Source organism: Caretta caretta, chromosome 2 (genome assembly GCF_965140235.1).
Source record: "Caretta caretta isolate rCarCar2 chromosome 2, rCarCar1.hap1, whole genome shotgun sequence".
NCBI classification, from domain to species: Eukaryota; Metazoa; Chordata; order Testudines; family Cheloniidae; genus Caretta; species Caretta caretta.
The window spans coordinates 229,854,371-229,872,124 of record NC_134207.1 but is presented as its reverse complement, the minus strand read 5'-3'; the positions used below and the strand labels follow the sequence as shown (position 1 = coordinate 229,872,124).

General features: G+C 40.4%; 1 protein-coding gene across 4 annotated transcripts in view; it reads left to right on the top strand.

Annotated features, from left to right (window-relative positions):
- Positions 1-14,050, top strand: part of TRDMT1 (tRNA aspartic acid methyltransferase 1) — a 44,752-nt gene extending 30,702 nt beyond the window's left edge. For all 4 annotated transcript variants that reach the window (XM_048838025.2, XM_048838027.2, XM_048838024.2 and 1 more), the window contains 6 exons: positions 1,295-1,364; positions 2,273-2,356; positions 3,197-3,567; positions 7,340-7,397; positions 8,483-8,612; positions 10,441-14,050. In XM_048838025.2, coding sequence (XP_048693982.2) covers positions 1,295-1,364; positions 2,273-2,356; positions 3,197-3,567; positions 7,340-7,397; positions 8,483-8,612; positions 10,441-10,541 — 814 coding nt within the window. In that variant the 3' untranslated portion in view covers positions 10,542-14,050. The remainder of the gene's footprint in view (positions 1-1,294; positions 1,365-2,272; positions 2,357-3,196; positions 3,568-7,339; positions 7,398-8,482; positions 8,613-10,440) is intronic.
- The last annotated feature ends 3,704 nt before the right edge of the window (positions 14,051-17,754 follow it).

The following is a 17,754-nucleotide window of genomic DNA, read 5'->3' as shown; positions in this document are numbered from 1 at the left end:
CCACTCGTGGGGGCTGCAGTAATTAAGCCAATGGGAGAGCTCTCTTCTGTCAGCATAGAGTGACTACACAGAGAGCTCTCCCATGGGCTTAATTACTACACAGAGAGCTGACAGCAGTGCAGCTGCACCGCTGTAAGCTTTCTAGTATAGCCATAGCCTTAGTAATTGGGAGGTAGAGACTGGGGCTTAACCCAAAAATGGAAAACTAAATCCTATCCACTGCTGTGCCAGGTGGGGAGAGGCTGTAGGGATCCTCTTTTGCCTAATCTCTCCTCCCCCCATGCAAACAATAGGTCAGGATCTTTCCATAGATAAAAGCAGTAGGAGAGAGAGGAAGCTGCCTTATATGCCAGCCTGCACATCACCACATGCCTTCATGAACACTGTTTGCCAATTAGGGGGCATTTCCAGCTCCCTGTTGGCTTCTAGGTGCCCTTCTGCTTGCAAGAGCTGTAAACTGGCCCGTGCATGTCCCTGGCCTACCTTGTGGGATCCTGTCCTATAAATGCAATGATCTGTATGTCAGAAAACACACCAGAGAACATTCCTCTTTTTCCATGTGGTCCCTGCCAGGCCAGGATTTAGCTCATAGTCCTTACTTTCAATGTGGATCCAGCCTGCTGTTAGGCTGCAGAGTATAGTATACCTTATATCAGACACTATCCTTAGTAAGCATCCTTCCATTTTAATAGTCTCCTCCAAATATGTGGAGTAGACTTTTATTAGAAATCCCCTGTGCTAAGCAACCAATTGTTGTGAATCCCTTACTTCAAACAGTCTTTCCTTTATAGTACTTAAATAAACAAGCTCAGACGTAAACATAGGGAGATACTGAGGTGTCAACTCAAGAATTGTTAAGTAGGAGTTTTAATATCCTACTTCTGATCCAGTGCTTGTAAATAATTTTGCAAACCACATCTAATGAGACTGTCTCCTACTGTTTGGACAACACGTTGTAAGTACTTTTGAGAGACCAGATACTTTCTTCTGAGGATGTTTGCTACAAAGTAGTTGTGGTGTTTCCATGAAAGTCTTTTATAATTGCTCCTTGCTTGGCTAGTGCAATGCTATACTTTGCGTTCTTTCCTAGAACGTAAATGTATGACCATATTGGATGTCTACAAAGCTGTGTTTGAGTATTCTAGTGTGCCTGCTGACTGTCCTAGTGACTACAGTATTGCATTTAATGGATCTTTATTTAAGAAAAGAAAAGATGTGAACAGAGAGTATATTGCACTCTGTGTCTAACTGCATATGAGCAGTAATTGGCTTTATTTATTTTTTTCATTATCAGAGACAAACTTGTAGAAACACTAAAGAAGTGTGGATTTAAATACCAAGAATTTCTCTTGTCTCCAACATACGTGAGTAGTAAGATTATTATAACTCATCCAACTGTACCAAAGAATAAATGGGATATTTGGAAAGAATTTCACATGCTGGAAGAAAGGGTGATGTCCAATTTTGTGGACATTTCTTTGGACTGGTGGTGCCATCTGACTTAGCTTTGGGTTAGGTTAGGATATTTACGTATTTGTTCTGCTTATCACTGCTTGAACATCCAATGGGTACTGTTTAAATCACTAATTAAATTAGTTTTGCTTGTCCAAGACAGGATCAGGCCATTACTGTGTTACATGTAAATCTCTGTATCTTTGCGATCCAGGGTCATCCTTCATTGTGACATGTCTTATCTCATTTTCTTGTTCATGTGATTGAACATCTCCTCTTGCTTCTTCACTGTGACAGGTAATGGGCACTATGTTTGCCCTAAAAATTGTAGTTAAAGACATTTCAGTTTTTCTCTGACTTCCCACCTTACATACAAAGTTTAACTTTTCTATTGATTTGCAGATAACAGTCAGAAACCTGAGAAAAATCAAATATTTCTCTTGCTTGAGAAAGATTAGGTAGGGAAGGTGTGATAAGAGGCACAATAAATCTGTGGGCACGCACCATACTGCAAATGGATGGAAAGATCTGAGTTGTACAGTGTATGAAAATTGCCTATACTGCAGATCCTTAACTACAAACTAATGATGTAGAGATTTCTTCATGGGCACATTTTAAGACACAATTTTAGGCCAGTTGAAAATCGCATTAGTCTAGGGTAATGTTGGTTAATGTTAACAGCTTTGAAATGGTAAACATTTTAAGTGCTAAATATTATATTAATACAAAAAGTGGTAACTTGCTCCTTTTGTGACCATGCAGATTGCTTTGATTCTCTGTACCATGTGGACTGATTGTTTTTGTGGGGTTTTGCTTACAGCTTGGCATTCCCAATTCCAGGCTGCGATATTTTCTGATTGCAAAGCTTCAGTCAGAGTTACTTTCCTTTCAAGCTCCTGGTCAGGTGAGATTCATTGCTATTCCTTGACTACTCTTTGTTTCAAGGAGACTGAGGGCTAGATCTTCATCTGTGCGAAGCTTATGCTCAGGTGCAGAGTGTGTGCACAAGTAAAATGGCTGTAAGCCACCTTTCCTTTTTTCCTGATTCTGGCCTCGCTGGGGACTGAAATGGCTCCCACTGGCTTAGATAGCTTAAAGTAGTTCCTAGGAACAATTTTGCTGACTCAGAAGAGACCAAGGTGCTGGGCACTCTGGAACCTTTTCTTGGAAGGGTGCAGGATGCAGCAATGTCCTCTAGGACCCTTAGAGATAGAAAATGGGGGACCACCCTGTGCCCCTTGAAGATCTCCATAGAGGAGGGAGTGGCCCACAAAGCCTCAAGTTCCCAGAAAAGAGTGAAGAAGATGCCCAGACGACATAGAAAGGTAATGGTGAATTCCAAGCCTATTGAGACGGACATAGGCATGTGTGGGAGGGGGTGAGAAACTCACCAGAGGTTCACAAACATTTCAGCAAATCTGGTCTGAGTCTCAGGTTACTAGCCAAGCCTCTAACCAAGCAACTTTCACCTGGTCCTAGCTTTCTTTATTATAGTTTTGCACAATCCTTTCTTCCCCTGTTTTATGGAAGTGAAACGTCAAGATCCATATTCCTTAAACTGGCTGCGTACATCTACAAAGCATGTACAAGTTAGCGCTTCATAATGCCAGAGAATCAGTCTTATTTTATACTGGACAGCTCTGTATGACTTCCCAGACATTGCTACATGGACTTCTCTGAGCAGTTACCTATTACAGTACTAAGTACAGTATTTTAATCATTTGACTATTTTGTTCCATGCTAGATATTGGAAAATTTCCCAGATCAGGAGCCAAAAGCTTCAGTGAAGCACAGAGTTGCTGCAGGCTTGGAAAAAGAGAGCTCCTTCACGTCACCCGAAGAGGAGCACATTGAGCCAAACTCTGGTTCTGATGCTGGCAGCAGACAGTGTTCGCAGAAGGAAGCGTTCGTTTTTAAACTTGAAACAGCGAAAGAAATGGAAAGAAAGCGGAACCAGGACAGTGATCTCTCTATTCAAATGCTAAAAGACTTCCTTGAAGAGGATGGAGAAGAAATGAGTCAGTACTTCTTGCCACCAAAGGCCTTACTGCGCTATGCTTTCCTGTTAGACATTGTGACACCCAGCTGCAGGAGATCCACTTGCTTCACAAAAGGGTAAGTGTCCAGGAGAGTCCTCTGGGGGACCTGATCCAGACATGTTAAATGCAAACATTTCTTTGCAGTCATCTGAAAAACCAAAAGCAGTGTTCCATCAAAAAGCAAGACATTACTGTAACACATTTCTCGTTATTGCATGCTTCCTGATTCAACAGAATATGAGCATGAGAATCGCTCTGGCAGAACATCGTGTGCCCTACACACAAAAGCACTCACAAAGACCGTGCCATTTGTTTGGTGACCTTCCGAGAAGCTTAATTACCCCTGGCGGAAACATTGTTCCAGTAGATTGGTGGAAAGCTAATGCACTAATTAATTTATTTATATTACTTACACATAATGCTTTGTAACTTCAGTAACAGCTCCTTTCCTCATTAAAACTGTCGCTAATGTATATTTAATTGATGTTGTAAACGGTGGGGCAAAAACCTCAGCTGTAGCTCCACTGAAGGCAATGGAGTTATGTCCATTCACATCACTTAAGGATCTGGCCATATTTACAACGATTAGTTTCATTTTTAATGAAGAAATGCACAAATGACAGCTCATTCAGTTTAATATCTGTTGCTCACTGGTCTAGTAGCTTCCTAATTTGTACTCTGCATTTCTAAGGCACAATCAGTGCTGAGTGTTCTCAATTCCCATTGACATTAGAGCTAGTTGGGAATTATTTGATGAAAAGTTTTTTGTTTTGTTTTTTGGTCAGAAAACACTTGATTCATTGAAACCAAAACTTTTCACAGGAAACGGGTCAGTTTTTAAGTAATTTAGTGACTTAGATATTTTTAAGTTTTGAAATTGTCAACAATATTTTGACTTCTAAAGTAAACATGTCTGGTTCTCTAGTTCAACACAATGTTTCCATAAGCTAATTTATAGAGCAAAAACATTTTACAAATAAAAAATGGTCAATCAATTTCAAAATATTTCATTTTATCCAAACAAAATGTTTCAGTTCACCCAAACCACTTTTTCCCCCCAGACTTTCAGTTTGTGAACATTTTTTAAGATTGACTCTTTTTTGTTCAGGGCAGGAAACTTTTTTGAAACCTTGACAATTTTTACAGGATGGGAAGATCATTTTTCTTCCAGCCCTGACTGACATCAGCACCAATACAAGTTGAGGGGAATACTGGAGACACTCAGCATCTCACCAGACTGGGCCCATAACTAGCACACTTAGTTAAAAACCCTGGGCCAAACTGATTCCTGGTGTAACTCCAGACATTTCACTGCAGTAGCAAGGATGAATTTGGCTCATTATGTTTTGGTTTTAAAATATACTTTTATGTTACAGAACGGCCCAAAATAGGAAAAATGTCTGGCTCGCTGAAGTGCTTTAATGTAGTTGTGGGACAGCTGGTTTTGGGAATAACCACAGCACTCGATCACCCCTCGCTGTTGAACTGGATTGAGGATGGGGGAAGAACATGTTGATCTTGTTGACTGAGTGTACAAGTACAAAGCATTTTACAGCACTGTAGGCTGTGGTGCAGGCAATGAGAGGGAGGTATGGGACATTTTGAATGACAGAGCAAGTTAAACCCTCTTTCAGAGACTGCTCTGATGGATCCCTTTATAAATCCATGTAGCCTTGACAAGGATATGCTATTGCCAAAAGAATCAATCACCTGAAAACTCATGTAAAGCAAGTTACTGAGAGCTCTATATAATGTAGAGAAAACTGATTTTTTTATTAGAGTCACAAGGGAATACACTATACCCAGACAGAGACTAGGTTGCCTGAGTCAGACTAAGACATTTTAAGTAGTTTACATACATAAAGAGAAGAACAACAAAATAATAAAACTTCAGTAAAGTAAAAAGGTAGAACATGGTTTTCTAATCCAGCGTCTGCTTTCCATATAAGTACTGAAAAGTAACCAACTGCCCAAGTACTAATGTTCTTTTTTTCTTATGCCAAAATTTCCCAAATTTCATTAAGTACTCAGTCTAGGTTAGGGTTGTTGAGTTATCTCTAGTCAGCAACAATAAAAAGAAATATGAACAGCTAATAAGAAAAGATGTAATTCTTCCCAAATTTATAAAAACTATTATTCAGTTGTAAAGAGCCGGCGACCTTTCAGAGTATTCGCTTAGAATTATATTACATTATCTCTCTACAGAAACCAAAATATTGTAATTTTTGGGCAGTTCCACCATACATAGTATATATCATGCTACCATGTTTTCCACAGTTCCTTCAGCGTAAATCATTTAGAATCATTTAGCATCTTTTTTATAATAATATGGATGTATGAAAAAGATCACCTGCCAGAATAAGGCAGATTTGAAGTACCAGTTTAGGAACTACTTGCAATTATTTTAGTTGTTTTGCCGCCAAAGTTTTTTATTATTATTATTTATAAATGCAGGTACTTTGTGTATATATAATACATTAGAATTTCTCTCATATGGGTTACCTTGTGAAAACAAATATTTGTTAAAAATGTATGTTTAAAAAATTAATCAATTGAAGACCATGTATTTAGAAGATGGTTTTAATTGCTTACATCATAATCCATAACTGTGTTTGGGGCCCTGATCCAGCACAGCATTTACATACGAGCTTAATTTTAATCACATGAGTAATCCTGTTGACTTCAGTAGGGCCACTGAAGTTCTTTCCTGGATCAGTGCAGGAGTGCTCAGCTTCATGCAGGATTGAGCTCTAAACAGACTATTGCACCTGTGGGGGGCAGGGAAGGACTTTTCCCACCGCTTTTTCCCTTTGTGGGGTATGTAAAGCCCAAAACAAAAGGCAGCCACCATAGTTTATCAGTGTATCTGGAAGGGGTGAGTTAAGCTCCCAAGAAGCTGTGCAGAGGACTCCATAAAAGCGGTCTAGACAATGGTGAGGAGCAGTGTGGCGAGTAGCATAAGGTGAGGGCATGGCTAGTGGTTGTGTGGAATAAGTGCATCCAGAGGCGTGATGCAGATGGCTGGCTGTTCCTTAGATGTTCACTGTGCAAAGCCCATTTATTTTGCTTTCTAAATCCCTGTCTATTCAGGACTTCCTTGCACAATAGTTATCATGCAAGCAGTGTATTTCTCTGACAGTCTGGCAACCCTATAATTATATTTAAATGATAGTCTGTGAGAGACTGTTGAGTAAACATGTATTTACAGTATAAACCCCAAACCCTCCAAAAGAGCCAAAATATAGCTTATAATGTCAACTTTTACTATTATATGCTGGATATTTTTTGACTGCTATAAACAAGAAAGCAAGTAAAAATATGTTCAGCTAATGCCAAAATCTGACTGAATTTCTCTGCTCTTCATGAGTGAAAATTAAAATTTTAGGCTCTCGCTAATGGTCCTCTCCTCCTTTTGAGTACAAAGAACCAAATTTTCAAAAGTGGCCATTTTCATTTTGCATGCAAATCTAAATAGATGCTAAATTGGAGAAGTTCCCGAGTTGTGTACCCAAAAGCCCATTTGCACTTACAAATGCATAATTTGTGTATGAAACTTAGGTGGCCATTTCTGAAGATATTATGCCTGAAATCCTTGACTGGTTGCTCTATAGATTGTTACCAGGGATAAATCTCCTGAGCACTGATGGGAGAATAATCCCCAAAGATTATTTTCAGAGGCTGGTTTTGTAGTCCCAGGGTTAGTTGTGTTAATAAGAAGGCCTTTGTGTAACCTTTCCAGAAGACTATTTGTTAGTGCCAGCAAATTAACCTCCATGCTTTTCTTCACTCATCAATATTGTAAAGCCTAATAGAACTTTTCATGTGTGATTTTTTTTGTTGTTTTTAAGGTATGGTCACTATGTAGAAGGAACGGGCTCAGTGCTGCAGACAGCAGAGGATGTGCAGGTACAGGATGTATTGTAAATCATATCAGAATGATTTATTATTTTTTTGTCTTACTACTTTGGCTTAACTATTCTGGATTTATTATAACCAAAAATGTCTTCAGGACTAAATCTTACAGCACAGACCAACTATCTCTCCGGATCTTCCAGTATTTCCAATTAATTTACTCTGAGTACCCAGATGGAGTATATTAAAGTCATGGTTCTGTGGGAAGATTGTGGGTATGCGACTATTTTTTATCATGCCTATTGCTATATGTAATATTCACAATGAAACCTGAAAACCTTGATATGGGCTGGGCCTGTGGATAATTTACAGTACAACAGATTTTTGCCTGTAGGGCCATTTGTGGGCCAGTTTTTGCACACACATGACCCTATTTTACAGCAAAAATGTCAAACAATTAAAACTCAATTTTTTTAAATTTCAAAAGTATTCTATTTTGCATTGAAACACACAACATTTTGAAATTGTCCACTTTTAATGTGAAATTCATTAAAAAGTGATATTTTAGCACAGGAAAAGTAAAACAATGAAATGGCAGGCTTTTTTTGATGAAACATCACAGAAATTTGTTTACTGTTTTACAGACCCCATCATACATATATGGAAAGACTTCACTTTTTAATCCTTGGCCAGAATTTAAATAGCATTTTTGGGTGTACAAGGAATGCAGTGTTGGAACATAGAGGAATATCAAAGCTATCAGGTTTAACAAAGTATACATAGCATAATTTTAGTACAGGATGTTAGTTCCTGCTTATTGAGTCATCTTTCTTCTCCAGTGTTCGACAGCAGTTTATTATCCTATGGTTGCATATTTGAATATTTGTATAGCCTCAGACTTCAGAAAAAATGATTACTCGTTCTTGACAGCGTGATGGTTTTTCTTGTAAATTGTAATTGTTGAGACATTGTTGAGTGCAAAAGTATAGCACAAACTATACTTTTAAACAGAATGCACAGCCGTACTGTTGTCTTCAGCAATGCAATCACCTTAAATATTTCATAAAGATACGTTATGCTGTAATTTTTTGTAGTCGTTGTCCATCATCCATATCTGTTGTTTTGTACTTTCCCCACAGCTAGAATCAGTGTTTAAATCCATTGAGATGCTATCAGAAGAAGAGAAGCTTATGAAATTGTCAACACTAAAACTAAGATATTTTACTCCTAGAGAAATAGAAAATCTCCATGGATTCCCTCCAGAATTTGGTATGTGCCTCTGAATTTCCCCTGTTGTCTAGTTTTCAGAACTACATCCAGAATTGCCAAGCTGGCATTTTGAAGAAGAATGCTTCACTTTTTGTGTGTGTTAGTTACTACAATATGACTTTATTTTAATGATGGATTATTATTATTTGGACCATTTCTCTAAACTTCTATCAGTTTTTCCCAGTTTATAAGATCAAACCTATGTGTTGTATAGCCAAATAGGCTTGTGAATGTAAAATGGGAAAAACAATGCGTTTTGGAATGAAAAATTGCTGTATCATGAAAAGGCAGTGATGAGAGGCACTCGTTTGACTTAGTTTTTGTTTCTTCTAATTTAGGGGTTTGGTTTTGTTGTTTCCAACAAGTGAGATGCAGAAAGCTGTCCATTATCGTAATTCATGTTCTCCTTTGACTTTAAAAATAGATTTACTGGTGCTTTTAGCATTCAGCTGTTGGCAAAAGTAATTACAATGTGGAACCATAAAAGACTAACTGTTTTATTGCGGTCAATATTATAGGTCCCATAAGGTTAACACAGCAACGTTATCAAAACTGCCCCCTTCTTTCTGGCACCTGTGACTTGCTTTCAGGAGGATGACCTCATGCTTTTCTCTTTCCTGTTCTTTCCTGTTGTTGATACAGAATGAGAGCGAGAGAGAGAGGTAGGAGAATGACCCAAAACAAGCCAATGCTTGGGGCATAATTCTCATCTACAATGTTACAGCTTTGCCAGTGCATCGTAAAGGGGCCATGGTGTAATGAAAATCAGGCCCTTAATGTTTTGTGGGAAAACAAACTGAAAGCAAGTAGAGTCTGCATTCTCTGCCAGCGGGTGTCACCAGCAGAGCAGCATCCTTAAAAAGCAAATGTGACCTAAATTATGTGAGACAAGGTCCAAAATTGTGCAGTGAGCCCCCCCCAAACTGTATTAGGCACCAACTCTCTCTTTGGTGATGTTGGCGAGACTTAGGCCAAGGAAGTACAAAGTCTGAGATAATTCATCCGGGCAGGTGAGGGAGCAGGGTCTGAGAAAACGTGTCCAGTGTGGTCTGTCCAGCCCAAGAGCCATTACTGTTCTAGCTGGCTTATAGGGGTGTGTGTGTGTGGGTGTGTATATATATATGTGTGTGTCTATATATACTTTTTAAACCTGTGTAAATCCTGAGTCTAACACAGTGGATTGCTTGGGGAATGTGGATGGAGATCCCAGGGGAGGAATTCAGGCACAAATGAGCCTTTGGAGGAGAGTGGCTGCCCAAGTCTAGGTGCTAGGGAGCTGGGCAGAATGGCTGGAGCTGGCAGGAGATGCTTTTTACTACAGTAGTTTGCATTCAGGGACTTAATAGCTGGCAGAGAAAGCTGGAACAACGCCTCCCAGCCATCTCCTCCTGGGCATCCCTCCCTTGGTTTAGCCTCTCCCCAGCGAGGAAACTTGCTGAATCAGCACATTCTGGCTGCTATGACCACATCCCCCTTCCAGCCAGAATTGCCATCTTTGAGGGATCTACTGCTAGACTGCTAGCCCTCCTGCCCCCACATCTGTGCTATGCCAGTGAAGCTGAATTAGCATAGATTGCAGGGAAAGCTGTGCTTCATGGCCGTTAGTAAAATCTTAACAATGTGTGTGTTGCTCTCCGTCGGCTTGATCCAAAATCCAGTGAGCTCAGTGGCAGTTATTCCAGTGGGGTGTGGCTCAGATACAGTGTGGGGGACACGTGTATTGCAGCTCTCAGTAACTGCATCAGGAAATGTTTGTGCAAGTTCCAATAGATTGGAAGATCAGGAACAGACCAGACTAACTTTGTATTGTACATTGTTTTTGTTTTAGGCTTTCCTGACAAGATAACAATGAAGCAACGCTACCGTCTCCTGGGAAACAGTCTCAATGTACATGTAGTGGCTAAACTGATCTCACTTCTGACTGGATGATTCTGAACCCAAACTTGATGAGTGATCTCTGATATAGGTCCTGCTAACTCAGCATATACTTTCCTTCTTTGAGAAACTTAGTAAAGGTTGTAGCAGTTTCACAAAAATCATCACTGACATTTAAATGTCCATGCAAAGTATCTATCTGGAATAGATTTATTCTGCTGAACAACTGGTATATCTTGAATACCTTTTGTTTATGGAGGATCTGAACTGTTGGAGCAAACAGTTACACTGTTAAAATGGAAGTTGCCAATACTTGTACTATTTAATTTTTATTTCTAGCTTGTAAAATACGAACTGCAGCATTTGCCAATGAAAACAGGTAAAACTGTCACTTCAACTTAAAACAAGTTTGTCTAGAAGCTGTCGTTTAGAATAAAAAATATGTGACAGGCAGTTATTTTAATAAAGTTCAGGTAATGTGTTCTACGTGTTGAATCTCTTTAGCTGTAAATATTATTTTGTTCTATTCTTAAAAGAAAAAGCTATTGTGAATATCTTCTGACAATTTATTGTAATTTTGTTAGGTTTTTACAACAAATGTAACTTTTGTAAAACTGATAAGTTCAGTATTTATATATAATAGTTTTAAAAAAAACAAGATGCCAAATCTAACATAAGTATCCATCTAATCTTTCTAGGTACTTATGACCCCAGCTCACAATCATGGCTGAGCCTGGTGTGACTTGTTTAATGGTAACCTAAGAAAAATTACAACCCTGACACTGACCTCACTGATCATGTGCTACCTTTTCTCCCTGATCATGTGCTACCTTTTCTCCCTGCTGTCTCTACCACACCTTGGCCTGAGCCCCCTGCAACATATCCTCAGTCCAGAAACAGCTCGGAAAACTCCGTGGCGGCGTGGCCCATGCAGTTGGGCCCCATAAGCGGTTGGGCAAGGTAGTTTAGCTGCATACAGTCCTCCGTCTTGACCCCCTCCCCTGCGGATGCATCCACCCCCGTGCCAACTGCATGGAAAAAGGGTAAAGAAGGGAAAGCGAGTGAGGGGCAGGGGACATGCCGTTGCAAGTGGGGAGTTTCTGTCGTTAGGTTGATTTCACTGTTTGCACTTGTTCATGCACTTTCTGTTTTGGAAAGGTTCTGTCGTGACTGGTGCTTTGGTGTGGTAATGGCAGCAGGCCTGCCTGGCAATGAGTGAATGTTGTATTGTTTTAATACAAGCTATAAATAAAGCTTTTTATGTCATCAGGAAAGTTTATTGCTATCACTGCATCTCATCTTACAATCAGTATTTAAAATAATAAAGGTAAACACATGATCAAGACCAATTAGGTATTAGTAAGCAAACTCTATTCTTCTGTACACTTAGGTACAGCAATCCACACTTCATCACTTCCATACTGTTAATCTTCCCCCTCTCCCCTATTTCGTAAGTTACCATGCAGTGTACTTGGTGAATATGACAATCAAGCCCCCTTTGTGATTGGGCATTCATACTGCACTTGCCCTGAAAGGGTTAATGCAGTCTGAGAAGGAGGCTAATTAACCCGACAGATCACAGCTGAGGGGAATCAGGTGGTTAAGTAACCCACTGACTGAGGGAGGGAGCCCAGCTGAGGAGCAACAAGCAAAAACAGGAAATTAGCAGCAGAGGGGGCCGCTGGGAAACAGTACATTCAACAACTATTTTCCACCTGCTGAGTGTGTAATTAAACCTTTTACCAGGGCCTCTGACATCAGGGAATGGTTTCATAAGCCAAGACAAAAGGGAGTGTGCAGGATCCCCTGAATAATTGTGTTGACAGTAATTCCTTTTGTGACATTGTTATTTGGTGGGAATAGTCTCCCAGCCTGTCCATTAATGTAGACTCCCAATCAGTGAAAATCCCTACCATCATGAACTCTCCCCGTGCAGCCCACGTCAACATTCATAAACTCACCTCTGGTCTATGAGGGCCTGCATAATAATGGAATAGTACCCTTTGCAGTTTAGGTACTTATGTGCTCTTTGAGGAGGACAAACTATAGGGACATCAGTCCCATCAGTGGCCGCGGCGCAGTTAGGAAACCCCATTCTCCAGTAGTTAACTCTTTTATGTCTGCCCCCTTGGGGTAAACATCTGCCTCAGAAATCTCTGCAGCCACTTTATCCACAGTTGACTTTCCTACAGCAAACTGGTGGCACTGGACCTGTAGCAGTCTAGGGTAGCCAACTTCCAGACAGCTATAGCAACCCCCTTCTGGACCAGCAAAGGTGGCCTCATGCATGTGTCTTTATGCTGGAGGGTCAGGGCAAGCTGCTCATAAAGCTCCAGAGATGTAGCTTTCTTCATGCTTAAGTTCTGGACTCACTGCTGGTCATCCCTGGTCTGCATGGCCATATGATCCCACCCGTCTGTGCTTGAGACCCTGCACCAGAAGCACCAGTCTACGTAGGGAGCATCCGCAGCTATACTGGAGTAATGATTTCATCAGCCAGCGTGAGTCAGCATGCCTGGGTAGTGGTGGTGGTGGTAATCCTCTTGTTCCATCATAAGCTCTGTCAGGTGTGTGTGGTGGGCCAGAAAAGGCTGCTGAAATGTCCACCAACACCCCATGGAAGCTCTGCCCGTTTCCGGACAAAGGAGTGAAAGCGCAAGCAAGAGAAATCCTTGAAAAAGCCTGCCTTCACCATGTTGCTCAGCAGGCTGTTCAAACTTCCTGTCATGTGCAGTGTGATGTTATTGACAGGAACTGTGACCGTATAGATCATTGTGGCAACAAGGGTCCTACGGTTGCACCAGGTCTTGTACAGAGGAGGCCAAGTGGGGTGTCTATGTAAAGGTTGTAGTTTGCTGGTTATGATTATGCTGTCTGTATGTGTGTATCATTTTTGTATTTGAAGTTATGAATATTGGCTATGTACTTGTTTGATTCTAAATAGCCTCAGTAAAGCATTTGGTCAGCTTCTTGAGAAAGGACTATACTTGGTAAGTGCCCAATCAAGAAACACTTAATTGACAATGGACTTTGAGATACGCCAATCCACATCTGAGCTTTCCTGGGAACATTCAAACTAACATGTAAACAATGGCATCGGCCTGCAAAAAGCTGAATCATCCATCGACATGGGACTTGCTCAGGTGGCTACAGACTCCATCTTGTTGTTGTGATTTTGCACCGGAGAACAAAGGGGTTTCCGCCCACAAGAGAGAGAATATAAGAGGCCCTGGAAACCCCTCCATTTGGTCTTCAGGTGGCTCAAAAGATAGCCTCTCCACCCCAAAGAGATGCCTGAAAGAAACTGGAACAAAGGACAGTAACTATGGGGGTGTGAGTGATCGCTGGACCCAGACTAGGAACGTGTCTAGACAGTCAAAGAAGCTTATTGGAACATTTTTGAGGGTGAGATTTACCTGCATTTAGTCTCCTACTGTATTCGGCTTAGACTTGCGTATTTTTGTTTTATTTTGCTTGGTAATTTACTTTGTTCTGTCTGTTATTACTTGAAAGCACTTAAATCCTACTTTTTATACTTAATAAAATCACTTTTTGCTTATTAATTGACCCAGAGTAGGCAAGTAATTCCTGGGGGAGCAAACAGCTGTGTGTATCTCTCTATCAGTGTTATAGAGGGTGGACAATTTATGAGTTTACCCTGTATAAGCCTTATACCGAGGAAAATGGATGTATTTGGAGTTTGGATCCCTTTGGGAACTGGGTATCTGGGTGCTGGAGACAGGAGCACTTCTCAAGCTGTTTTCAGTTAAGTCTTCAGCTTTTGGGGGACGTAATTCAGACCTGGGTCTGTGTTTGCAGCAGGCTAGTGTGTCTGGCACAACCAGGCAAGGAACTGAAGTCCGAAGCTGCCAGGGAAAACAGGCTCAGAGGTCGTCTCAGCACATCAGGTGGCAGTCCCAAGGGGGTTTCTGTGACCCAACCCATCACAGGGAGTAAAGTTTTTTCACGGTGCACCACAATCAAAGGGCTACAGCGGCCACATTTCAGGTGGGGGCTAGGGTGTCCGAGATATGTTTGGTTTGGCTCGGGTCTGCGTGCTGTTGTGATGTGGATGACAGAGCCACAGGTTTGAGTCTGGGTTAGAAAATTCTTAATGTAGGGTTAACCATCAGTGCCCCAGGTTCTCCAACATGGGTCAGCTGCCTCGAGTCTCACTAACCCTGGGCTTACGTTGCAGTGTAGACATACTGTCTGAGGGCAGGGGCAGGACATTCTTGTGAAAAGCCCTGGCTGCTGAACTCTCCTCTTAGGTGAGGATGAAACCTAGATCCATTTCTTTACTTGGTCTGTTGCACTAATTGAGTAGCATAGGAGTTGCCAAACTTACTGGACCTCCGAGCCACATACAACAATCTTCAGAAGTTCAAGAGCTGGGGAACACCTGCCAGGAGCCGGAGGTTGGAGGGCTTCAGCCCTGCTTCTGCTAAAGCCCCAAGATCCCCATCCCCACTGGGCAGAAGCCCCAAGACATTCCTCCATGCAGGGCAGAAGCCCCAAGACCCCACTTCCCACTGGGCAGAAGTCTCTATCACACCACCAAGGCAGAGATCCTGAGCTGCCTCCCAGTCTGGTAGGTGGAGAATGGGAGGGACATGGGGGGCTCCGCATGCCACACTTTAATGGTAACAGAACCACAGTTTGGACACCCCTTGAGTAGCAGAAGGACCCTACGATGTTCTCCTGGATAATCTACTATAGGGCAAGGAGTTTAAGTCCTATTTTGAGCAGAATTTATTTTGACCCGTAGTTTTATCATCAGCCCTACAAACTGTGTTGATAGGGTGCATTAGAAATGTATTTGTCAACAGGATCAGTAACTGCCCTGTAATCGTACAGTGAAGACAAAGTTAATCAGCAATAGGTTTTTACTGCTAGTGGACTCAAAGTAAAGGGAATCTTTGTTCCTCTTTCGAGCAATCTATATGAGTGCAAGCAAATATAGATGTATTTTTAATTTATTTTTTTAAATGGCGTAATTTAATAATACAAAGTGGAATGTGTTATGGTAAGCTGCCAAAGTGGCCATTCATGCAGCAAAGTTTGGGCACTGCGAGACTGATATTTAGGAATAAATGGTGCTATCTTATCTATGAGAGTTATAGCTGTGGATCAAATGGAGAATGTATAACTCAAAAGCAGCATGACAAAAAAGTCAAATTTGAGTAAGCAGTTCAGAAAGAGAATTTCTGTTATTTAAGATTTTTAAAAAATTGTTTTGTCTAAGATAAACTGTGCATACACAGCAGCTATTCATATTTTTGTACACATAATGAAACTCTATTTTAAGTTGTCTTAATGCACTCAAAATTGTTACATGCCCACACAATCTGTGCCTAGTAAAAGTCATCTTTAAAATGCAGTTTTACTCAGAAAAGTGATTATGTAAAAATGGTGGCTCTTTACCCAACAGATCTGTTCTTTTAGCAGATATTACTTTGACTACACAGATTTCAGTGTCAAAAACACATTTTTACTGTTTTACTCCTCTTAGACCTGTAGAATCAATGCAACTAGATTGAGTGAACTGGATTTCCTGTTCCATTTAGTGCATTATTACTGAGTTCCGTTGAGCTGCACCTGTATAATCCCATTGATGGTAGTGCTATTTCCTTTTTTTTTCTTTTTCAGCATTCCCAGTAATACATGGTGTATAGGCCAGATTAGGCCCACAGCTTGCCCACTAATGTGCAGCCCTGTTATCTCCGCATGATGTCCTCTGATGCCTGTAAAATGCCATTGCCTCCCAAGGGATGGTATAAGGGTAAGTGATTAGAACTTGGAAGACTGCTCTTATGGGTAATGCACAAGAAGAACAGACTCCAGTTCTCACTGTCTCAGCATTTTTACTCTGCAGCGATAAAATGAGCAAAACACAGTCAGTGGTGCTGAAACAGTTTTTATAGTGCGGGTGCTGAGAGCCACTGAACCAAACTGTAAATCCTGTCTATAATGGAAACCTCTTCAAGCCAGGGGGTGCTTAGTTCCAGCACCTATGAACACAGTTCACATAACTTAAGTCAGAAGGTATGACTGAATATACACAGGGAGCAGATACACTGAGGAAGGTTGTGTAATCTTTACTGAGTCACTTTTCAGTGTAGAACTACTCTTGAAAAACTTGCCAATTGCCTTAGATAACATCTTAGTTATCTAAACAAATTTATGTAATTTGTAGTAGTCAAGGAATTCTCTCTGCTTATTATAAAGAAAGGTAATACTGCAGATAAACTATTTATCTAGCACATATTTAAAAGTGACTAATGAATGTAACCATTGTGTTCTCTGAAGAGAATTTTGAATCCCGATGTGGATTTTTCCAAAACTTGGAGATATTTGGATCTGCTGTTGGTTCAGGATCATATCAAGTCCTGTAGTTTCAGTGACAGCAACAAATGACTGAAACAAATAACACATGATAAATTGTTACAATATCTCAATTGTGAGCTATTCATCCCCTATTCATCCTCTGATTTCTCTGTAGCTCACAATATTGTTAGATGTGCAAACAGCTGTTAAATATTTGGGTAAATTGGCCACCTTTATATTATATTCACTTCCATTTCCATTCTAAATTTGTTTAAAGTCAAAACCCATTACAAGTCTAATATATCTTGCTTCATAGATACTTGAAACCAAAAGAAAGTGAAAAAATTTTCTGTGTTTTATGTTTTGGCCTATGCATGGGATTGATGCAATTGCAAGATATTCTTAACTTAAGATACAGTATAGAGTTTGGAAGTAAAACACATACATGATTAGTGCATAAGAATCTCAAAAATCTGAGTGTGCTCATTATGTTTGAGTATTTCAAGTATTTGTACTGTATTTAAAAATATATTAAGTCCTATTTAATTTATAATAAACTTCAGTAAAGAAATATGAATATACCTTTAGTAAAACAGGTGGGGCATTTATGCTATGTACTCATATTGATTACACACTTCAGCACACACTACTGTTTATTAGTTGTGATAGCACCTAGGAGTCTGAGACATGTTAGTCATTTTACAAACACATATTAAAAAGATGGCCCCTGTCCCAAAGATCTGACAGTCTACTGATCAGACTGAATCCTTTCAGTAAACAAACTGGGAAATTAAGAAAGAGATGGGAGGATGCGTCCATCTGGAACTCTAGGGGTGTTATCACAGAAGATTGAATATAAAAAATAGAAGTTTGTAAGACCAACTGAGGCCTATGAGAAAATAATTCCAATATGTTAGAAATAGGGATTAAGTACAGCAGG